The sequence below is a fragment of the Nilaparvata lugens genome, chromosome 5 (assembly GCF_014356525.2).
Source record: "Nilaparvata lugens isolate BPH chromosome 5, ASM1435652v1, whole genome shotgun sequence".
Lineage (NCBI taxonomy): Eukaryota > Metazoa > Arthropoda > Insecta > Hemiptera > Delphacidae > Nilaparvata > Nilaparvata lugens.
In genome coordinates, this window is record NC_052508.1 from 37796098 (window position 1) to 37822468 (window position 26371).

General features: G+C 35.1%; 1 protein-coding gene across 1 annotated transcript in view; it reads left to right on the plus strand.

Annotated features, from left to right (window-relative positions):
- Positions 1–26371, plus strand: part of LOC111054957 (SUMO-activating enzyme subunit 2) — an 86343-nt gene that overhangs the window by 28875 nt on the left and 31097 nt on the right. The window contains exons 4-8 of the mRNA XM_039429475.1: positions 13921–13988; positions 15034–15252; positions 15813–15949; positions 22004–22243; positions 23755–23928. Coding sequence (XP_039285409.1) covers positions 13921–13988; positions 15034–15252; positions 15813–15949; positions 22004–22243; positions 23755–23928 — 838 coding nt within the window. The remainder of the gene's footprint in view (positions 1–13920; positions 13989–15033; positions 15253–15812; positions 15950–22003; positions 22244–23754; positions 23929–26371) is intronic.

Sequence of the window (26371 nt, forward strand, 5' to 3'; positions counted from 1 at the left end):
TGAATTCAGGTCGGAAAGCTTCACCTATCTGTTATGAAACGGGTTCTCAAACTGAAGACATTGTTTTACAATCTAAAGACGATCTAATCAAGAGAATATGTCAGTTAACTGAAAATCAGTCTGCCCTAGTCAAAGAAATCCAACGATTGACTTTACAATTGGAAAAATATCAAGATAAGGATACTTTATGTAATGATCCAAAAAACATGAAAAGATCAGATATTACAGTGAAGACTGACACTATAGATTTTCAAACAAAGGTGATGATTGATTTCTCCGCACAAACTAAAACAAAATTTACCTGTCCTGATTGTTCTGAGCGATTAGAAAAAGTAAGATTAATGGAACTTAATATTATGGAACTCAAACAACGACGCTGGGAAGATAGAATGACTTTTGAAGAGACATTACGAAAACATGAAAACGTTAATAACACGGAAGAAAAATTAGGTAATGCTAAAAAGTTGAAAGGTATGAAGACTACGGATTACGGTGGTAGTGAGAGAATTAGTAATGGGAGGAAACAATTGAGAAAGGAAAACTGGAAAACTCAAAGCACTCAATGCGAATCACGCAAGAAAAGAATCTTAATGTTTGCTGATGACACTGGCAGATTAATCTGTCCAAAGCTACATAACATGACTGATTCGGATACAACAGTTTCCGGAAATGTATTCTCGGGAGCTGGATTGGACGTGATTTTGGGTGCGGTCAGATCGAACACAGAGCACAGGAATTTTACAAAAAATGATGCAATTGTTTTGACAGGTGGCTCTAATGATGTTATGAGATACCGTAATATTAATAGACTTTTGAGAAGAATTGATGAGACAATTGAAACTCTAAGGCATACAAATGTTATAATGTGTACACTGCCCTACAGATACAATCAGTTGCCACAATCAACGTGTAATAGAATGATTACCAGATTCAATGAAGGAGTTAAAAATCTAACAGAGTATCATGGTACGTCGCTAATTGAACTCAATGACTTACAAACACAGGATCACACATCACTCAATCAGCATCTGAATGGGAGAGGGAAGTTTCAGTTTTCCAAGAGGATAATGCAGCAATTCAGAGCTCTTACAGCGAAAATCTCATATTTACAGAAAGTCGAAGATTCCAATTTGATTGATCTCTCATTGTCAACGATATCCGATGAAGGTGACTCCATTCTGAACAACTCAGACATAACTTCTTTTGAACTGTCAATACATAAGGACTCTTGCGCTGATGATAAACAAAGTGGAACAAATAAAAACTCTTCAACAAATTTTTTAGACCCAAGACAAATCAATCGTACTATGGATACATAGATAAAGTAAATGGGAACAAAGAACATGACTTAAACGATGATGCTTTCTCAGAATGGTACAATGTTAACTCAGATCGATCTGACCTATTGCCGAATACGCCACCTGTAGATGCAGGCGGGTTGACGACGAGAATATTCTTTGTAAACGTATGTTCATTGAGGTCAAAAATTAGTCAACTAGAAGAGTTGTCTAAAGATACATCCTTCGATATTGTGTGCTTAAACGAGCATTGGTTGGTTGGTGATGAAGTGTCTTTCTATGTGCCAAATGGCTTTGTACTAGCAGCCTCATATTGCAGAGAGCCTCCTCTCACTCGAGGTGGCTCATCGATTTTAATTAAGAGAGAATTATCTTTCACCCTTGTTGACGTGTCACAGTTTTGTTTACCAACGCTATTTGAAGTATCAGCAATAAAGATAGTTAAATCGAATATCATAGTAGTGAGCATGTATAGAACACCAGACTCCAATCTCAGAGACTTTCTCAATAGATTAGAAGATTTTTTAACATTCGTGACTTCGAAATCCTATAGATCTATACTGCTAGCAGGCGACTTCAATATAGACATTCTCAAGGAAGATAACTCTGAAGTTCAAATGTTTCAAAACATAATGAGATCATTCAATCTTTACAAATCTCATTCATGTCCAACGAGGAAAAAGGCCTGCCTTGACAACTTTTTCACAGATTTGAGATCAAATTGCTATAATTGTTTCATTTACAAACAAGACTTGATTTCGGATCATGCTGGATTATTGCTTGAGTTTGGAATGCCATTGAGTGAATTGACTGAAATCGCAATGTTTTGAATCAAAAGAAACCATCAGTAAGAAAATTTCGGCTACTGAGACAGGAAAACCTGGATAAATTGAATGAGTCACTACTAAATTATGATTGGTCAGAAATTTATTCTACATATGATGTAAATAGAATGACGTCCATGTTTTCAAATGCTATTGTGTATTTTCTCAATCTACACTGTCCTTTAATCAAGCCTAGATCTACAAAAATGAAAAATAAGAAGTGGTACACAACGGAATTGACAACAATGAAACAACATCTTATGATTTTGTATAGTATATGGAAAGCCACAGGAGGAGATGTGGAGAAAAATAACTTTACAGAATACAAGAAAAAGTATAGAAAGGCATTGACACTAGCACAAGTTGCCGCAAATAATAAATTGATTTTGGAGTCAAAAAACAAATCCAAAACTGCATGGAAAATAATAAATTCTATTAAGGACACTACAACACCTGTACTAACTGATGTGAAGATTTCACCGGACGAATTCAACGATTTCTTTGTAGACGTTCCTGATAATGTCGTTGGCCATCAGCAGAGCTGTCAAAACCCACTTACCTATTCAGATTTTCTAAGAACCAACACAGGTATACGAAGGAATGACAACGAAACAGCATGTAAGTTTTCCTGGATTAATGTAGACACTAATATAATAATGAAAATTGTAAAAAAATGAGCTCATCACGTAGTGAAGATGTCTTTGGAATTTCAAATTTCTTACTAAAGAACATCATTGATTCAATCAATATTCCATTGGTATTCATAATAAATTCTATTTTTAAATCTGGTGTTTTCCCCGACTGTTTGAAACAATTTTACAGTGGTTAATTGCAAGAAATTGTGAAATTTATACAGTTCGGACGGTTTTTCTTAGTGCAAAGTACCTGGTTTAACGAATTCCTGAACTGCATGACTGGTGAGTGTGGTACACGAGTGAGTTGCATGGACAGACCAAACACGATTTGAACTTTTCGACTCCATTTTTCGTAACCGGCATGCCCGTGATTTCACTTGTTATTGTTCTGATTACACTGAGAATCTGAGTGACTCTACTGCGACTTTATCGTGAACTGTACTGCTGTAGGAGTGACAGTGAAAGTGAAATTCTGATAACGCTGATAACTACAACAAACTATTTTTACAACTGACTGTTATCTATGCGGCTGACTGTTGTGAAGATGTGAAGTGGCTTATCATCAGCTGATCTTTGTTTACCTGCAACCATAGCAACAGATTCAGGAGAGGCATGACAACTGAGAGCGGTAACTTTGAACTTCTTTCGTTATAGATCTATCCATACTGTCCACCAAATAACAACTTAGTGCGGCAATTTTAGACTTCTTTTGGTATAGAACCCATAGACACTGTCAACCAATAAAATAATATTAGTATGGCTAATCAGACTAATACATTTCAAACCTACAAAACTTCAAAGAATAATACGGGATTGTTTTATAAGAGTCACTGCTTTAGAAAGAGTCATACATTAGCAAGCGGTGACATTAGCTGGCGATGTTGCACCACCGGCTGCTTGTCTTCAGTGATAACATCGGCGGCGATTGACTCGATTAAATATACTTCAGGAAATCATAAAAAGCATGCTGCACATCAGACACCGGCCGAGCTGTCTTATACAGTGAACGAAAAATGTCCAGTATCAAAATTGAAATCGTCACAACTTGGAAATAGAGCCTCACTTGATTCATTTCTGAATTCAGGTCGGAAAGCTTCACCTATCTGTTATGAAACGGGTTCTCAAACTGAAGACATTGTTTTACAATCTAAAGACGATCTAATCAAGAGAATATGTCAGTTAACTGAAAATCAGTCTGCCCTAGTCGAAGAAATCCAACGATTGACTTTACAATTGGAAAAATATCAAGATAAGGATACTTTATGTAATGATCCAAAAAACATGAAAAGATCAGATATTACAGTGAAGACTGACACTATAGATTTTCAAACAAAGGTGATGATTGATTTCTCCGCACAAACTAAAACAAAATTTACCTGTCCTGATTGTTCTGAGCGATTAGAAAAAGTAAGATTAATGGAACTTAATATTATGGAACTCAAACGATGATGCTTTCTCAGAATGGTACAATGTTAACTCAGATCGATCTGACCTATTGCCGAATACGCCACCTGTAGATGCAGGCGGGTTGACGACGAGAATATTCTTTGTAAACGTATGTTCATTGAGGTCAAAAATTAGTCAACTAGAAGAGTTGTCTAAAGATACATCCTTCGATATTGTGTGCTTAAACGAGCATTGGTTGGTTGGTGATGAAGTGTCTTTCTATGTGCCAAATGGCTTTGTACTAGCAGCCTCATATTGCAGAGAGCCTCCTCTCACTCGAGGTGGCTCATCGATTTTAATTAAGAGAGAATTATCTTTCACCCTTGTTGACGTGTCACAGTTTTGTTTACCAACGCTATTTGAAGTATCAGCAATAAAGATAGTTAAATCGAATATCATAGTAGTGAGCATGTATAGAACACCAGACTCCAATCTCAGAGACTTTCTCAATAGATTAGAAGATTTTTTAACATTCGTGACTTCGAAATCCTATAGATCTATACTGCTAGCAGGCGACTTCAATATAGACATTCTCAAGGAAGATAACTCTGAAGTTCAAATGTTTCAAAACATAATGAGATCATTCAATCTTTACAAATCTCATTCATGTCCAACGAGGAAAAAGGCCTGCCTTGACAACTTTTTCACAGATTTGAGATCAAATTGCTATAATTGTTTCATTTACAAACAAGACTTGATTTCGGATCATGCTGGATTATTGCTTGAGTTTGGAATGCCATTGAGTGAATTGACTGAAAATCGCAATGTTTTGAATCAAAAGAAACCATCAGTAAGAAAATTTCGGCTACTGAGACAGGAAAACCTGGATAAATTGAATGAGTCACTACTAAATTATGATTGGTCAGAAATTTATTCTACATATGATGTAAATAGAATGACGTCCATGTTTTCAAATGCTATTGTGTATTTTCTCAATCTACACTGTCCTTTAATCAAGCCTAGATCTACAAAAATGAAAAATAAGAAGTGGTACACAACGGAATTGACAACAATGAAACAACATCTTATGATTTTGTATAGTATATGGAAAGCCACAGGAGGAGATGTGGAGAAAAATAACTTTACAGAATACAAGAAAAAGTATAGAAAGGCATTGACACTAGCACAAGTTGCCGCAAATAATAAATTGATTTTGGAGTCAAAAAACAAATGCAAAACTGCATGGAAAATAATAAATTCTATTAAGGACACTACAACACCTGTACTAACTGATGTGAAGATTTCACCGGACGAATTCAACGATTTCTTTGTAGACGTTCCTGATAATGTCGTTGGCCATCAGCAGAGCTGTCAAAACCCACTTACCTATTCAGATTTTCTAAGAACCAACACAGGTATACGAAGGAATGACAACGAAACAGCATGTAAGTTTTCCTGGATTAATGTAGACACTAATATAATAATGAAAATTGTAAAAAAAATGAGCTCATCACGTAGTGAAGATGTCTTTGGAATTTCAAATTTCTTACTAAAGAACATCATTGATTCAATCAATATTCCATTGGTATTCATAATAAATTCTATTTTTAAATCTGGTGTTTTCCCCGACTGTTTGAAACAATCAGTAGTCAACCCCATTCACAAAAAGGGTGATAAGAACCAACCTGAAAATTTCAGACCTGTTGCGATAGGACCAATTATCAGTAAAGTGATTGAAACTTGTTTATTAATACCACTTACTGAACATTTCACTACTAATAAATTGCTCAATAATAATCAATTTGGCTTTCGAAACAAATGCTCCACTACTATGGCTTTAGAGAAAATTGTGGAGTTTATACTTGAGGGATTTGAGAGAGGTTCAGTTATTGGTGGTGGCCTGCTGGATCTGAGCAAGGCTTTCGACACTGTGTCACACTCAATTCTATGCAAGAAACTTGAATATTATGGAATTGAGGGCTCTGAATTGAACTTGATCAAATGCTACTTGAAAGATAGAATTCAAATAGTCAGAGTCGATAATAATTATTCAGCTCCTAGATTCACAAAAGCAGGCGTTCCGCAAGGATCTGTACTGGGCCCGTTTTTGTTCATTGTCTATATCAATGACTACAGTGTGAATGTCCCATCTTATTCAGTATTATATGCTGACGATACCACCGTTCTGAGCATTGATAAGAATGAGAACGTTGTTTTAAGTCAACTCAACAATGCTTTAGAGAGTTCAAAGCGATGGTACACAGCCAATCACTTGGCATTGAATGAGAGAAAATGTGAAAATATAATATTCTCATTGAGAAATACATCTAGTGAACGGTATGAGAATTATATGAACCCTGTGAAATTGTTAGGAGTCATGTTAGACAGTAAGCTGTGCTGGACCAATCAAATTGATTTCCTTTGTAAAAAACTATCCCGCAGCTTATACGCTCTGAAGAGACTGAGGCTTTGTGTCAGTAAAGAAGTGCTGATATCAGCCTATTACGGTTTATTTCATTCTCACTTGAGCTATGGACTTCGCCTATGGGGGAACTGCAGTGGTATGAAGAGGGTTTTTGTATGGCAGAAAAAGGCAATTAGATGCATCGTTGGTCTGAGGAATGATGAATCATGCAGACAAGCCTTCCCAGATCTTCAGATAATGACACTGTCATGCATGTACATATTTTGTAATCTGATGCACATGAGAAAAAATGAAACCAACTTCATACGACAAGAGGAGATTCACAGCTACGCAACAAGACAGCGTTCGTTCCTGACAACACCTCATATCCGTCTCAACAAGACCTTCATGAGTCACAAGTTCCAGCAGTTTCGAATCTTCAATAAGATGCCCCAGAGAATTAGACAACTACCGGAACCAAGATATAAGGCAGTTATTTGCAAGTGGCTGAAAGAAAAAGCATTTTATGATTTAAATGAATATATGAACTGCACTGACATGCCTAGTGACAATCAATGACAGCATAGATTATATGTGTATATATTGTATTTTGTTCTTTTTCAAACAAATTGACGATGCCTATTGTACAGTGTTGTATTTAATGGCAAATAAATATTCTTATTCTTATTCTTATTCATTATTATCAACTGTAATACATAAGTTACTTATGAATCTACAGTATACATATTGTAAGTAACCATTATTTTAAACCAATTGAAATTTCAAAGTCAATCTCCGGCTGAGACTATATATAATAAAGTTTAAGGAATAAATTCACTCTCTCATTCACTACCGTAAAGATTAGTTACTATCTTGCAAATACAGTCATTAATAAATTTTAAGAAATAATGGTTTTTGATGGTCGCGCTTTTGGAAATGTAGAAGCCAAACCCAGGTGTTGCTCCTGGACGACTTAGCTCAGTCGTAATGTGGGCGGGGAAAGGAGGCAAGTCGAAGTTCTTCTTCTTCCTTCTTTGTGCCTTAGGAGTGAACAGCACCTCCTGGTGCTGTCCACGGCGTGAAGGTCGCTCTCTAGTCTGATGACACCAATACGAGGTAATTTTGTATTAGCCCTACGGCCTCGATTCCGCTCCGTAGGAAGAGGAAGGATAGACGGGAGGGACGGCAGCCAACGGGCCGCTGTGCCCAGAGAGGATAGACGGTAAGGGACGGCAGCCAACGGGCCACTGTGCCCTGGGAGGATGAGAGGAAAGGGACGGCAGCCAACGGGCCACTATGCCCTGGGAGGATGAGAGGAAAGGGACGGCAGCCAACGGGCCGCTGTGCCCTGGGAGGATGGATGGATAGGGACGGCAGCCAACGGGCCGCTGTGCCCTGGGAGAATAGGTGGAAAGGGACGGCAGCCAACGGGCCGCTGTGCCCTGGGAGGATGGATGGATAGGGACGGCAGCCAAAGGGCCGCTGTACCAGGAGAGGAGGACAGGGACGTACGGCAGCCAACGGGCCGCTTCACAAGGAGGAAGAAGGTTGGGAGCGGAATGCTATAGTGTGGTCCACGTTATAATGGCAGTGGATAAAGATAGAAGAATAGCGATGCCGATTCTCTTCATTAATTAATTATATTTCTACACTGCCAAAAACATAATTGGCATCGTTGTGGACCTAGAAAAGGATAGTACCACCGGCTTTGTTGAATGATAGACAAGGATAGCAAAACCAAAGTTGATCAAATACTGTCATTATAACGTGGACCTCACTATTGGAGCGTCTGGGGCTCGTCCGGCGTTTAAATACTCTCCCAAAGTAGAGGGGATGGAGTTTGCCGCCAGAGGCGGTAAGAATCATCTCGATGCGCGAAAGATGGTGTGCCATCGGTCCGCCTTCAGCCAGCTTTGCTGATAGCCGAGCGTCTTTCAATAATATTATTAATTGTTTTCTCGTCACAATTTTACTTTGTGACACCATTATTATTTGTCGTTTGTATCTACGATCTACATTGCTGAACTGTAATGAAAGATGAAAAGCGACAAAGAAATTTCTCAAATATTATAAGATAGCATTACTATTAAATTTAGCTAGTGCCAGAAATAATAAAAATAACTTCATTTCATTTTGAATAATCTAAAATTAATTTTATCCTTAATAATTTAAAAATAATTATCGTCTACAGCAGAATTGAAAACAATCGTCGAAAAATAATTTGCTATCAGATGTTTCTATATCAAATCTTGAGTTTTAATCCAAACTATTTGATTTAAACCTCCTGCTCTGGTAGTTTAAGCTCGAGACAGTGTTTAAACTGATACTGTGCAAACGGAATTTCGGTTTGAACAAAAAAAATCAAATTTGGTTTAAACTTCAGCTCAAACTTATACTGTGCAAATGGCTCTCAAGTGTTGAGTCGATAGCGAATATATGGTCCAATAAATTGAATTTTGGAGAATAATATATCCACGATATTTCTTCTATCTACTTTTGGGAATTTAAGAGCCTCAAATGACAGAATATAAGATTATAGTCTTTAAGATTATGATATTAGTCTTTAATTCTTATAAGATTATGTCATGTAGCCTATTTATTCAATGATAACAAAACACAATTCATTAAAATGATTGGGGAAGAACCAACAGGCACATCCCAAAACTGTCCAATCCCCGAATTTTTATTCATACACTGGTTCAAAAAGTAGGTTAATAAGTTTTGAATTTGAGTTCAATTTTCAGTGCAAACATTGAAAAATAAGAAATTTTGGATTCAGATTGTTTAAAAACCAAATTAAATAATGAAATTACACTCAATAATCACTGAGAACTGTAAAATAATTAGTAACTTTGAATAATTTTGATCCAAAAAATTGGAAACGAATTTATTCGTTAGAAGCACAGCTCATATGTATGATTTTATGTCATGAATAATATATTCTATAACTTAATTGGCTAGATCAGTGGTTCTCAAACTTTTTACTTCAAGCCCCCCTGCATAATTCAGCTGTAGCCTAAGCCGGACCCCCTACATGTATAAGCATAGACTACTATACATGTTGTACTTATACGTATACCGGTACCTGTATATTTTACACTCAATATTTATTTAGTTCAGTTTTGCACATTCTATACATAACTCAATGTTGCTGTTCGGACGAAACTATCAATGTTCCTCTTTGTTGTCTGGTGTTGTGTGGTGGAGGGGGCAATTGAAGGGTGATGCGTATAGCATAATCGCGCCAGTTGCCGTTTGCGAGCCAATCGAACAGCTCCCTTTCGTAATGTCGATTTTTGCAAAGTGATCTATTGATTTATTGTGATTTATAACAAGTGTCATCTCGTCTCGTATCGTGATCTGGACCCGGGATCCTAGAAGCAAGGAGGATTTGGACATGAAGGTAGGCCTATGTTATTGTGCACTTAGCCATTTAAATTGTTCAACTTGCTACCCGACGCCAGACAACCCCAAAAAGTTCTCGATGTAATTGATACAGTCCACAAACCAGAGTGCTGTTTGAGCCAGCCTCTGTCGAATAAACAGATGCAATAGTTTCAATCATACATAAGACAACAAACTCTATACAACAATAAATTATAATTTATTCAGGTACTACCGCTACTATAGTAAATAGTTGTTATTTTTGTTTCTCATAGAACTTAAAAATACAAATAGCGTCAGTGTAAAGGATGAGCTTGTTTTTTCGCACAGAGTTTGTTGAAACGAGGTGTCAGCTCCGATAACGCTACTCTTAGTTCCTGGGTCACATCCAGTCTTGGTCTATATTCACTTTTCATGGCAGCTAGAGCAGAAACCCCAGTTTCACACGGATAAATTGTAGCAAATAAAGTATATTTCTTCTATGACTTTTTACTCATTTTTGCACACCAATCCAGAAGGATGTAAGAGAATATTCTTCAAACTTCATTTTAAGCGCTAAGTCACCTTGGAGATCAATGAGGTTTTCTTTTTCTATCATGTTGAATTTAAATTGAAAATACGGTTGAAATAAATATTTTATCAGTAAAAATTACTCACATGTAATTTTAAAAATAGAAAGATCGCTTATCGTAATTATTTTAGAAGCAAATTTAAAACATTTTCCAACCAAGCTTTGCGCCCCACCCCCCCTGAGCATTCATCGTGCCCCCCTTGGAGGTCGCGCCCCACACTTTGAGAACCACTGGGCTAGATGAATATGATAGACTAGTTCCATTTCAAGGAAATGTATAAAAGCAATATTATAGTAACTAGTAGTTCTGTGAACAGTAGACCTCGCGCAGTTATAAACCGCAGCCTCCTCTTATACTGTCCATCAGAGTAAAAATCCAGTCTGTATGTCGTGTCGACGAGATATCGGTGTGAAAACGGCTAATGGCTGTTGGGGTTGGTGTATCAAAAATGCTAACATCAAAAGATAATCTCATTCAAGACATACTGGCAACAGGACAGCCCAAGTTCAAAGCAGAGAAAGTTCGAGAGACAATACTATGTTATTTTAGTTATTAACTGCATGCGTTATTGCACGCAATCAATAGTTTATATATTTATTTATTAACAATGGAGACAACGGGTTTCCCCAAATATGTCTCCATAACAATAAAAATTGTACAGATACGAATGAAAAAAAAATACTAATAAAAATAATTCGAATTATGCAATAAGAAATAATACAAACAACAAAAAATACAAAGATTTCAAATACTTGAAAAAAATAAAACAAATTGGGAATACAAAATTCCAAAAATTATAAAAATTGAAGAATATAATAACAAATAATGAACAAAAATTTTATCAATAGAATAAATAACATTTATAACTGAACGACGTCCTAGAACATATGCACATCCACACTGATACACCAACTATTTAATTGATTAGATCATGCTTACACAAGATTTAATTATCATATAACGCTTTCCGGAATTTAGCGCGAGAAAACCAGAAGACATCTAGGCGCCCAGACAAACTGTTATAAGCTCTTTGGATCCTATTTAATAGTGCGTAAAAATTGCATTCAATGAGGCATGCAATGTGGCATGCAATGTATAGTTGACCGAGCCAAATGAGGTCTAAGATTCAAGTCGACGGTTTGGCATTTCTCTTAATGTTTATATGTTTCGCATTTACGGCGAAACGCGGAAATAGATTTTCATGAAATTTGAAAGGTATGTTCCTTTTTAAATTGCGCGTCGACGTATATACAAGGTTTTTGGAAATTTTTCATTTCAAGGATAATAGAAAAGGAAAGAGGAGCCTCCTTCATACGCCAATATTAGAGTAAAAAGCAGACTACGGGCGGTGTGAATAAAAACAGGTAGGACAAGTAAATAATTGAATAACAAGTAAACGCCAAAATTGAAGTGAATAAAACAAGTACTTACTCTTACTCGCAAGTAAATACTTGAGAGGCTAGTAAACCTCCGAAAAATGCCAATTTTGGTGTGAATAAACGCAAGTAAATACTTCTTCAGCAAGAAGTATAATACTTCTCGTCCATTCGCAAGTCAACCCGACCCCAGACTTGCAGTCGTACTTGTATACGTGAGATGGCTGCATTTATGAACCTGCATGGTGTGAAACGTTATAGAGACCGGCGTGATATAAGTCCCGATCTATCTAAGGGACTATAACGGTTTGAGAGCGAAAACGTAGATTTTCTCACTTCGCACTTTCTTGATGAAAACACTGGTGCAAGTGGTGGAGGATTAACTGCAAGGAAAAAGATGGAAACTTTTCTGAGATACCTTAGTGATCCAGAATTCCAAAGTGGTGTTGCCAACGACATGGGGGTTGAAAGAAGTACCATCAGCAGAACATTTTCAAGTGAATTGGATAAAATAGTGTCGAAGTCTGAAGATGGATTAAATTTCCACGCACTATTGAAGATATGGATCAGGCCAAGGCAGATTGGGCTTCAAAATTTCGCATTCCGTCTGTCATTGGTGCTATAGATTGCACTCACATGCAATCGGCGTTTAACGACAAAAACAGAACAAGTCATAACAGGAAATAATGCGTACCATAGTAGTCTGTGTGGCGCTATAAGTATTTACTTGCCTTTCTTGTGAATTCAGTTGTCTCGCGAGTAAATACTTCCTAGTAAACCCTCGGGTTGGCGAGTACATGGTCACATGTAAACTCGACGCTTTATTCACATCGGTTTACTTGGAGTTTAAATACTCGTTACACTTTACTTGTAAGTAAATATTCGTCGTACTCGTTTTTATTCACACCGCCCTATAGACTTGAGCAGACTTTTTCATCATAAATCAGCTGTCTAGTGGACTATAATACTGCCCGTTCAAAAACATCGAACATCTTGAAAATGTATCTTTCCATCTGTTTTAGCAATACCTACTAGTTGACCGAGCGAAGTGAGGTCTACGATTCATGTCGACGGTTTGGCATTTCTCTTAATGTCTAAATGTTTGAATGTTTATATGTTGCGCATTTACGGCGAAACGCGGTAATAGATTTTCATGAAATTTGACAGGTATGTTCCTTTTTTAATTTCGCGTCGAGGTATATACAAGGTTTTTGGAAATGTTGCATTTCAAGGATAATATAAAAGGAAAAAGGAGCCTCCTTCATACGCCAATATTAGAGTAAAAATCAGACTATAGAATTATTCATCATAAATCAGCTGACAAGTGATTATACAGATGTGTGGAGAAGCCAGTCTATTGCTGTATTTCCATAAGGTCTATACTTTCAATCAGGTACTTGTGGATGAGAACCTTATGGAAATACAGCAATTAATAGGCTGGCTTCTCCACATATCTGTGTAATCACTTGTCAACTGATTTATGATGAATAATTCTATAGTCTGATTTTTACTCTAATATTGGCGTATGAAGGAGGCTCCTTTTTCCTTTTATATTATCCTTGAAATGCAAAATTTCCAAAAACTCTGTATATACGTCGACGCGCAATTTAAAAAGGAACATACCTGTCAAATTTCATGGAGATCTATTACCGCGTTTCGCCGTTAATGCGCAACATTTAAACATTAAGAGAAATGCCAAATCGTCGACTTGAATCTTAGACCTCACTTCGCTCGGTCAATAATATTGTTTTAAAGTAATATTACTGGCATTACTCTAGAGGTCTGTATAAAGACAGGCACATTGAGGTAAAACACTAAAAGCTGTGCAAGCTTTGAAAAAAATACAAATGAAATCTTAAAATTTGCGTGCATCAGTGGTTGAGGTTGTTTATGGTTTTGTACTTTTATTTGATTTGAATATTATTTTGTTTTCATCGATTTTTTCAGTAACTATATCTTTATTTAACATTTCAAATTCACTCTTTCAACTTCTCTATAGGTTTAATTTTGTATGTTTCAATTCAATTTTCAATGATTTCAGCCAGCTATTTGGTGAAGAAGATGGTGATGAAGAGGTCTCACCGGATACTGCTGATCCAGAAGCCACTGGTAATAACTTCTCTCCACAAATTAATTCTATTCTCTACAGATTACGATATGAATATGTTCTATTTTATTGATTATTTCTATGAATAAATTTCAAGTTCTCAAGTTTGGAAACTCAATGCAAACGTCGTAAATCGTGAATATGTTATATATTTTTCAATGTATATGCACTTTCTTCTTCTTTTTTGGAAGATCGGTTTTTGTTATTCAAAGTTTCAATTAGTACCAATAAATCAATGAATGGATTTTGTATTATATCCCAATTTTATCTTCAAATTGGGATTAATCACAGTAAACTAAACTCAATGCTCAGTTTTAAAAGCAGTTATTAAAATACCTGTACTTTTCTCCTTCTCTTGAAAGTTTGCAAAATAACCGAATCGAGTCAAAAAATTTAACCTACTCTATTGTATCTTTGAAAAATTACTTGATATGATTGTTTTTAACCATTCGATCAAGAACCTCAATTACTTATAGGTTTATTGTCAACAATGAATTGTTAAGCTAGATTAATAAACCTCTTGAAGCAACATTTCATTTGTTTCCTTTTTTATATATTTTTCTCAATATATTTATTTCTAGTTTTTCGAATTAACTTTTTCTAAACTAATTAATTTGTTTACTGGTATTATTTTCCAATTTTATTCAGGAAATGGCATTGATATTATTTTTTACTTATGTTGTAATAATAGATGCTTCAGAATTTACTGGAGAATTTACATAAAAGCATATTAAGTGGGAGAGAGAGCCAGCTGCGCCCCAACTCCGCCCTCCAAGATAAAATGTCTGCAATCTATCTATCTAATTCTTCGTCATAACACTGCTTGATATTTATACAAAAAAATACTATTACTATACAATAATCATTATCGGAATTGGTTGGAATTCACAAATTGAAATGAGCAAGAGTTATTTCCGCTGAAACATTAAATTTGTTGTGATCATCCAAAAAATTATGCTATTGCAGTGTGAATGAACTGAATACGCTTATCTTGTATTTTGTCTTTTCTGTGATTACAGCTATCATTTTATTTTTTTTTTCATGAAGCCAATGCCGGCGCAAGCGCAATGGATTCCGATGCAAATGAGAAGGGAAACGTTGATAGAACGTCTACGAGAAGTTGGGCTCAGTCAAATGATTATGATCCTAAGAAAGTTTTCACAAAACTTTTCCACGATGACATCAAGTACCTACTGAGTTTGAAAGACCTGTGGGAAGAACGTAGACAGCCCACTCCGCTCGATTGGTCTTCTATTCCGGATTCAGGTAACTTCAATAATAGTTTTTCCAATTATTTCATTAGGAAATGTTCTATTTATATATTCAATGACATAAATTCTTATATACCGTATTAAAGAATTTCTGATAAACTAATGACATTATACTGCACCAAATTACACTCAGTTTGTACGAAAACAAATTTACTACAAGTTCACTGGTGGTGTCAGATTCCTCAGACGAGTTGAAAATTTATTATCTTGCGGGCTTTTTGACAAAACCTTTAGCACTTGAGTGCTATAGTGGGATTCAATTCAAAAGTGAAAATTTATTATCTTGCGGGCTTTTTGACAAAACCTTTAGCACTTGAGTGCTATAGTGGGATTCAATTCTTACTTCATTGATGTTGATTTATATACTAGGAAAGCTGATTGTTTGAAGTTAATATTGTTAGATTATTATTTATTGAATAAGGCGGCGAACAAAGTGAGTGACACTTGGGGTTGGACTACTATCATATCCATGTCAAATTACTCAGCAGTAAAACATCCATTATTCTTCTCCTCAATTTGCTTGTTAACGGTTATAATTTTACATTGCTATGGCAGATGCAGAGAGCAGCTCATCTGCAGCTAACAACGGTCATTCAGCAGGCCAAGGTCTCAAGGATCAACAAGTCTGGTCTTTGAAAGAGTGCGTCGACATTTTCTCTGAAAGCTGTAGAAATTTGAGTGCACAGTTCAAGGTACAGTAATAAAGCATTCATTCAACAGTCCTAATTTTAAAAACTGATTTTCTAGATTATTGAAATATTGTTTTTGAAATCAATGAATCCATCCTTATTCATTTGAAAGAAAATGGAAAATGTTTGTCAATATTGTATACTTCAATTGTTTTGAGTTATTTGAATTGGTAAATTGCAGCTCATTCCGAAATCCATTTATGGTTGCAACAACACCAAAACAATTTCCAAGAAAAGTGTTTAAGAATTTCTGTCTACAAAATTCCAAGAGTAAGCATACACTTGGTATGCGTAAACTAAAAATCAAAGGTACCCTTTTTTAACATATAATCTTATTATTAATTTATTTATTAATACAATAATTATAAATCATAATAATTATAAATATTACTGGGCGAGAGCAACAGGTCTAGCCCAAAACTAAAAATACAAATCTGGTGTGGCGCACTCACACAACTTTCCTTGCCGTTATGGAAATTGATCACGTGACGCTAGTGTTCCCGCGCATCTCAAGTCTACTATTCAAAGATTTGAGCCAGCTGATGACAGGACAATAACGCTGGAGACACAAGAGGTCTGCTATCTCTTCATAGTGAATCATTTAATAGAATCAACAGTTTGCAATTGGACAATCACATTTACTCGAATTTCGAGCTTATTTTTAATTTTAGGTGAAAATGTTACTGAACATCAATTGTAGAGATTCTCATGCTCAATCTTTTCCACTCGAAATTTTTTGTCCAAATTGTATCTGAAGCCTGATAATTGAGAATCTGAAATCAAACTTTGCTTAGATGGGGCGGAACTCCTGAAATTTTTACAGATATTGGAGTTGTGGCAGTTGATAGAGCTTATCGATGACTATTTTAGGTATAACTTTAATCAGAATCGTTGGAGACGTTTTCGAGAAAATCGCGAAAACCCCTGTTTTTGACAACATTTTCGCCATTTTAGCCGCCATCTTGAATCGCATTTGATCGAAATTGTTCGTGTCGGATCCTTATATTGTAAGGACCTTACGTTCCAAATTTCAAGTTATTCCGTTAATTGGGAGATGAGATATCCTGTACACAGACGCACATACACTCATATACACACACACACACACACACACACACACACACACACACACACACACACACACACACACACACACACACACACACACATACAGACCAATACCCAAAAACCACTTTTTTGGACTCAGGGGACCTTGAAACGTATAGAAATTTAGAAATAGGGGTACCTTAATTTTTTACTTTCCTTGCCCTATTACCATAGGTAAGAAAAGTATTGGTTACCAAAAAAATTAAGGTACCCTAATTTCAAGTTTTCTATACGTTTCAAGGTCCCTTGAGTCCAAAAACATGATTTCTGGGTGTTGGTCTGTGTGTGTACGTGTATGTGTGTGTGTATGTCTGTGAACACGATAACTCCATTCCTAATAAACCAAATGACTTGAAATTTCAAACTTGAAGTCCTTATACCATGAGGATCCGACAATGAGAAATTCAATAAAATTCAATTCAAGATGGCGGAAAAATGGCGGATATTTACTGAAAAACTATGTTTTTCACAGTTTTCTCGAAAACGGCTCTAACGATTTTCTTCAAATTTATACCATGAATAGCTATTTATAAGCCCTATCGACTGACATGAGTCTCATTCCTGGGAAAAATGCAGGAGCTCCGTAATATTCTTGAGAAAAATGGCGGATAATTACTAAAAAAAACATGTTTTTCACGATTTTCTCCAAAATGACTTGACCGATTTTTTTCAAATTCATACCCTGTATAGTTATTTATCAGCTCTATCAACTGGCATGAGTCTCCTCTCTGGGAAACTAATGGGGGGTCCACCCCATCCTTGAGAAATGGACTTTGTAACCTCCTTCTCGTGCATGAGCTAGGTATAGGTACAGCAGATCATAAAAAGAACACATAGACGAGATATTTCATCTATAAAACAGCTGTTTTGACGACTTTTAAAAAATATCATCGAGTTCCACAATAATTTACACAAAGGAAAAAGTACTCTGGAAACAATTATACAGGGTGATTCTTAATTATGGTAAAATAATTTAGTACGTGATAGTAAAGGTAAAAATAAGAAAAAAAGCTCTTATAAACATATATCCATAAACGCTTCATTAGCGAGCTATACAGAGTGAAAGATTACGCCCGGAATTCAGTTCCTCTGGAGAAATACTCCGATGCTGAATTGTTTGGGGACTAGTTTTAGAAAAACTTATGGTGGATTCATGTGGAAAAATATCTGAAAAATTGAATAAGACTAGTCTGAAAGCTGTAGTGTGAGTAGTTTTTGAGAAAAAAGTTGAAATATGCAAAAAATCTAAGTAGAAAAAGTTGAAAAATCCAAGTGGAAGAAGTTTTAAAATTTATCACTGAAAAACCCTACTCTTCTATTGGAATCACTGGAGATTTCAATATAAACATACTTGATGATCATAGACCGGAGGTCCTCCAATTCATGGATGTAATGAGATCCTTCAATTTATATAATGTACACTCCCTTCCTACAAGGGGAAGAGCAAGCCTGGACAATGTGTTTACATGTATTAAACCTGAGTTTACTGAATATGAATTGTATGAACAGGACCTTATATCTGACCATGCAGGTATTTTTGTTAATTTTTCAATAGGAGTTACCAATAGTACAAAGAATGACAAGGAAACAGAATTCCGCAAAAAGCGTCTTATCTCAGATGTTAGACTAAATAATTATAATAGGTGTCTATCTAATTACGACTGGTCGAATATTTTCAATGTCTGTGATACAAATACTGTGATAATTACGTTTATAAATGTTTTAACGTTTTACCTGAATGTTCATTGTCCTCTAATTGACTATAAACTTAGGCCCAAATCTAGTCAAAAAAATTGGTTCACGCCTGAACTGAAGCTAATGAGGGAACGTCTAATGATGTATTATAGTATCTGGAAGATAAGCAATACTGGGAATGCAAAGGCTGACTTCAAAAACTATAAGAAGCTGTACAATACAGCTATAGATCAAACAAAAATTGCAGCAAATGATAACATTATCAGCTAATAGATGTAAACCAGCCTGGAGAATTGTTAAAAAAGAGACAGGGCAAAACATGGCGCATCCAAAAGTTAATCTCTCACCTGAAACGCTGAATGATTACTTTATTGATGTCCCAAATAATGCAGCCAAAAAGCAGAACTCCTCTCCACTCACCTATTCTGATTTTTTTTTAAATTATAAATTTACTGAGGGTATTAATAGACAAATGCTTAACTTTTCATGGAAAGTGGTAGATCCAGATACTATTAGATCGATTGTAAGTAGTTTAAGTGCATCAAAAAGTGAAGATTGTTTTGGTATGTCCAATTTTTTGCTAAAAAATATTATTGAATCTATATTGGCCCCTTAACAGTGATAATAAATTTAGTTTTGCTTACTGGAAAATTTCCCGATTGCTTAAAGCTCTCATTACTCAGTCCGATTTTCAAAAAAGGTGATCTTTCATAAGTGATTTTTCAATAGGTGATCTATTATATTACCTGAAAACTACAGGCCAATAGCAATTGTTACAATAATTAGCAAGATAATAGAGACTTGTATTTTTCATCAATTGTATGACTATTTCACAATCAACAAACTGTTAAATATATGTCAACCAATTTGGGTTCAGGCCTAACTGTTCAACCACAATGGCGGTTGAAAAAATAGTAAATTACATCCTTGATGGTTTTGAGAAGAGGATGGTTGTAGGAGGTAAAATGTTGGACCTGAGTAAAGCGTTTGATGTTGTTTCACATGACATTCTTTGCAGAAAGCTTGAACACTATGGAATCAGAAACAGTGAACTAGAATTAATAGAAAGGTACCTTAGAGATAGATACCAAATTGTTTAAGCTCAATAATAATTGTAAATCCAAACCAAAGAAAGTATTGGCTGGAGTACCTCAAGGTTCGGTCCTTGGGCCCTTTTTATTCTTAGTTTTTATAAATGATTTTAATGTAAATGTACCCAGCTTTTCTGTGCTTTAAGCTGATGACACTACCATTTTGGATTCAAATGTAAATGTAGATAGTGTGTTAGACAGCCTTGTTTTGTCAATGGACCGTAGTAAAGAGTGGTACGGATAAAATTGCCTGACACTTAATGAGGGTAAAACAGAGAATATAATTTTCACTCTTCGTAATAATTCAAATATTGAACACCAGCCGTTACCTAAAGCCAGTGAAATTATTAGGAATCATGCTGGACAGTAAGCTGACCTGGACTAGTCATGTAGAATATTTATGTAAAAAGTTGGCCAGAGTCATGTTTCTTTTAAGGAAATTGAAATGTAACGTTAGTAAGGAAGTCTTGATTCTTACCTATTATGGTCTTTTTCACTCTCAACTTAATTATGGACTTCGACTGTGGGGTAATAGTAGTGAGATGAAAAAAGTATTCGTATGGCAGAAAAAAGCTATTCGTTGCATAGTTGGCCTGAAGAGTGATGAAACTTGTAAAAATAGCTTTATTGAACTGGATATTATGATATTCATCTCTTCCATCTATGTACATTTACTGTAACCTAATTTATGTTAAAAAAATATAAATGATTTCAAACAACACTATCATCAGCATGCACATCTAACTAGACACAGGGATAACATAGTTACGCCATATATTAGACTAAGCAAATCATTAAAAAGCCATAGGTATCAGCAATATTTATTGTTTAACAAATTGTCGCGCACAATCAGGATCCTGCCAACAAAAAAAATTATCCCAGCAATATCCTATTGGCTGAAGCCAATACTTTTATTGCTTTTTACTCTACTGAAGAGTATCTTAATCTTACTGACATGAATAACTGGACTGGTAATTGATTTGTAATCTTAATTTTTGTAATATGTTTGACTGGGTCGCGTGTTGCGCCCTCACAAAGTGACAAAGCCTATTGTATAATATTATGTACTTATTGGTCAATAAAGATTCTTATTCTTATTCTTATTCAGGTACCTATAAATACATGTCATGGCACAATCCCGTGATGCATTGCAAAATCGTCATTTTGTGGGGTTCTAGTTCACCAATTTTCTAATTCATCAGCTGTTATAATTATAGAGTAAACAACATGATGTGTTATTTGTAATATTTTCCAAGGGACATTGCTTGGCTTTGAATAGTAAAATTAATTCTTCCAACAGAATAATAGTACAGTATTTAGATTCCAACTAGGAACTAAACTATTGATTTTTAGATTTAATTGATTAGTAACTTTCAACTGTTTTTGAGGTGCCGTTAGCCTCCTGTCCTAATGCCTTATGAGTTATAACATGTTACAAGAATAAGAACAATTTTCAATAATGAATAAATTGTTGAATCATTTATTATTGAAAAATCTAAAACCTGATTTTACATATTATCTGAACCAGAATATTATTTTTAAAATGCATAATGCATGATTTTGTTACGAGCAAATTGAATTTGTTTGGATTTTCAAATGTGCCGCCATAAAAACAGGCACAAAAAGGCAGCTCTATAAGGAACACGGGTGTCTTGACCTGGTTTTTATAGACCTTGATGTTCCGTTATCATTGAATTTCTAATGGGCACGCCACCACTTTTCAATCTAAAAGTAATATCACCTATATCTATAAGAAAATTTACCTAGAACATTGCAAAAAAAACATGTTTCCTTTTTAAAATAGCAAATTTATAACAAACGCTGATAGAAAAAATACCCTCAGGATCAACATCATAAGTGTGGGATGAGAATAAAAATTACTCAACAATATCAAAATCAAAACCAGACTTATTAAATAGCATATTTATCATATTAGTTTAAAAATTTTATTGTCATGTCTCAAATCTGTAACATACGTCCCAAAATTTGTCAAATCTGTCCCAATTATTTGATATTGATTTGAATTATTTCACCTAGATCATAATAAAACAATGCTGTTTCTTCAGTCAGTAAGTTTTTGTTGAACAGTTATTTGTAAAATGCTTCAAATATTCGCATGCGTTTGCTAAAAACGGACCTATTGATTTTGTTAATTAATTGAACATATAAACGTATTTTGTTTGCAGCAATGGCGGGCAACATAATCCCAGCCATAGCGACAACGAATGCGATAGTCGCTGGTCTGGTTGTGATGTTCGCACTCAAGGTGCTCCAACAGCAACTGGAAAAATGTCAGTGTGTGTATGTTCGTAGCAAGCCCAATCACAAGCTCCAGCAGATTGTTGCTGAGAAGTACCTGAGCCCACCGAACCCAAAGTGTGCTGTATGCTCTCCGAAACCGGAGGTCAAGTTTATATTAAGTCACGTACTTATTATGATTTCCATAGATTCTCAATCCACTTATTACTTTCATTACTAGTGCAATTTAACTTAGTGTGACTTGAATTTACTCCACAAATTTTGACTATTAATTAGATCAATTCGGATTCTGATCATATCTATGATTTTTCTTGTTTTTGGAAACTGGTCACCTTGTGTTAGGAATTATTTTTAAATTGTAACTTCAACCATAAATAATAAGAGAAACAACAATCGATTGCTTGTGTTCAAGATTATAAAGTTCAATAACTGGTTTAGTTGGAGCATGTCTCCTCTCTGATCTAAATTGCCTTGATAAGCCATCTGGATAAAACATGAATCTGTTCATTCTACAACTACTAATTTTTTATTGAATAGAGTGTAGATCGCCTGAAAAGTAAAGTATAAGGATGCTCCAAAGTCTAAAGCATATTTTTACAATTGTAATATGATTTTAAGTGGCTGACATTCTGCTGCCTACTTTTTTAATGCTTGATGCTTCTTAGTTAAACCACAGAAACAACATACAAGAATGCAACATTTTCATTTTCTAGAAAAGACTAGTCCTCTTCTAGAAATTTGTAGTATCTGTAATTTGTAAAATTGAAAAAATATATGATATAATATGATGAAATTTACGGGTTTTGGAAAAGAGACGAGGCCGCCGAAAACAATGGTTGGAAAGGTAGAAGTTTTAGTGGCCCTTCAGCGGTCGCCTATTGTTATTATATTTCGAGATTTTCGTGGCCTATTGTTAAGGAATCACACGTTTCCCAGTCCGAGGAATATATTGGTGGACCAGTCTAGTTAGACCAGTGTTGAAGGCACTTCCAGCTGTGAACCAGCAGTGGCCTACAGTGATTGGATAAACACACACATTACTATCGATGATAAATACAAATTTAGACAAACTAAGACCATATATTTAGTGTACACGATGAGACTAACACATTACATAGATTTAACACTTTTATCAGAGATATTGTGGAACTTCTCCATATTAATATAAAGAAAGGAAAAAAGATGTTGTCGAATTCCACTATAACTGAATTCGACAACATCTTTTTTCCTTTCTTTATCTTAACATTACATAGACATTATGTTCATTCTAATAGAAATTAAATGGCCGCAAAAAATCATACGTTCAATAATATAGAATTGTGTGTAACTAAACTTGTCTGTATACAGTTTGTGAGCAAGGTGAGTTCCATCAAATTAACCATTGGGAATAATACAATTACAAGTACTCAATCACTGATTTAGATTCAATTGTAGAAAATACAAGTTACAGAAGATGTAAGGTGCAAAGTAATAGATAAGTTGGTGCTCACTATCAGCTATCAGAATCCGAGGACAATAGAGTATGTTAGTCGAGACTAACATAGTTTAGTTTGAACAATACCCATTGAACAGGTAGCGCCCCGTCTCCTTTCCATAACCCAAATATACTGAACATCAACAGCAAAGTTTTGTAAAGTTTCTATTTTGTTTTCATAGGTTACCGTCCTTTTGGATGTGAATAAACTGACTGTTAAGGACTTAGTGGAGGAAGTGCTGAAGAAGAGTCTGAACATGGTAGCACCTGATGCAATTCTCATGCCATCAGGATCTATCATCATTTCAAGTGATGAAGAAGAAATGGATTCATCTCGATTGCAATTAACATTATCGGTAGGTTGTATTATTCAATTGAATGTGATTTATTTTAACTTATAACTAATTGTAACTTATAGGGTCGGTTTCCGAGCTCAGGATCTATAAGTTCTGGACTTGATGAGTCCAAGACTAAAATACGCCCTCGGATCTAAAACCACTCACTGATTCACGGTTTTATCTTCTAAACTCCAGGATCTATTAAGTCCTAGACTTATTTTGAGTCTAGGACTAAAAGCAGTAAAAAAGAGGGAAATTCACAATATTTTATTGATGTCATTAAATGTGTGTACTCGTATTCAGGGCTACTTAATTGTTATTTATAAAATAACATCAAAGTACCCTTTTTTGTAAAGCTTTTAATATAAATTAACAGATTAAAAACACAAATTAAAACAACTAGTTTCGATGTTTCACATCATCTTCAGGTTTTTAAATAAAAGTTTACTAATTGTTTGTTATTTTATAACATAACTAAACTTTTGTTTTTATAAAATAACAAAACTATTAGTTTATATGACATTTAGTTTTAAAAACTGAAGATGATGTGAAACATCGAAAATAGTTGTTTTAATTTGTATTTTTAATCTGTTATTTTATTGAACAAGTGTTAGCGAAGTTCTCACCTTTGACTTACGAAAGCCCAATGTCGTTTTCTGTCTGTATATTCGACAAGAACTTAAGAGAGAATGGATCAGCTTCAAATTTTGAACACGAATTCTTCGAACCTTTTACAGGTCAAGTTCGTTGGACAACAAAATTGACTCACTCCTTCGTCCTTTTCTCAGGATATAAAAATAACATTAAAAGTGCATAAGAAAAAACAAATTTATCATTTATCAGTCAGCTGGAATTATTCGCATGCTCTTTATGTAATTTTCCATTCATTAAAGAAGCTGATGGTATTATTTCGGCAGTTGTCACATAGACTGTCAGACAGACAGACTTTATGCGCCGACTCATGATTTCAGCTGAATAATACATAACGTTAATTTATAAGCTCTATATTAACTCGCTTCCGTTAACGTCTGTCTGCCTGTCTGTAACATACACGTAATTAATACTACTTGTGATAGCAGTTGCTATGACCATTTTTTTTAATGTTAAAATGTGTGTAGAAGCTACTATATACTTCTGAGTAGAAGCTATTAGTGTTCACTAATCTTCGTTTACACCTGGGTTAATAATTATAACACGAGTTATTAACAAAAAGTTATCAACTTGAATGAATCAACAAAAGTTAATAACTCGTGTTTTTAACAGTAAATTCTTTGTTATTAACAAGATTTATGTCATCATCATCATCATCCCTCATGGACTAGGCGTGTAAAGCCTGTTCCGGTGTCCACCACTTTCTCGGTCTTCTGACGTCTCTTTTCCCATCCAAATGCAACTTCCAAACTTGTAGTGGAAGACGAGTTGGTCACATACGACGCATGTGATTTGTCCACTTCAATCTGTATTTTTTATGATTTCTGTTAAGTGGTTGCACATTGCACTCACTTCGATTTTTTTCATTTCTTATGTTGTCTCATCTTGAGTATCCTTGAAGATACAAGATTAACAAGAAATACAAGATTAATTAACAAGATCTATGTTCTCAATATAATTGACTTCCATATGATTTAATTCAATGAGAGTATTTACATAATGTAACAGCCAGCCGGGATAGAAAGCAAGAAATCTGGTGTGGTGCACTCATACAACTTTCCTTGCCGTTATGAAAATTGATCACCGGACACTAGTGTTCACGCGCATCTCAAGTCTACTCATAAACAAAGATCTGAGCCAGCTGGTGACAGGACAATAACGCTAGATACACACGAGATCTGCTATCTCTTCATAGTGAATGATTTAATTGAATCAACAGTTTGCGATTGAAAATCACATTTTCTCAAATTTCAAGCTTATTTCAATGTTAGGTGAAAATGTTACTGGACATTAATTGTAGAGATTTTCATGCTCAATTTTTTCCACTCGAAATTTTTTGTTTAAATTGTATCTGAAGCCCGATAATTGGGAATCTAAAATCAAACTTTGCATAGATGGGGTGGAGCTCCTGAAATTTTTACAGATATGGGACTTGTGGCAGTTGATAGAGCTTTATTAATGACTATTTTAGGTATAAATTTAATCAAAATCGTTGGAGCCGTTTTCGAGAAAATCGCGAAAAACCCTGTTTTTGACACACACATACAGACCAATACCCAAAAACCACTTTTTTGGACTCAGGGGGACCTTGAAACGTATAGAAATTTAGAAATTGGGGTACCTGAATTTTTTTCGGAAAGCAATACTTTCCTTACCTATGGTAATAGAGGAAGGAAAGTGAAAATGTCTTCAAAATAATTTAAATTGAAACTGGTGTGATCATTAATATAATGATCTTCATCTGCTCTAGAGTAAACAAATCATATTAAGGTGCATTTACACCGGAGTTGATAAAAGTTTTTAACATTTT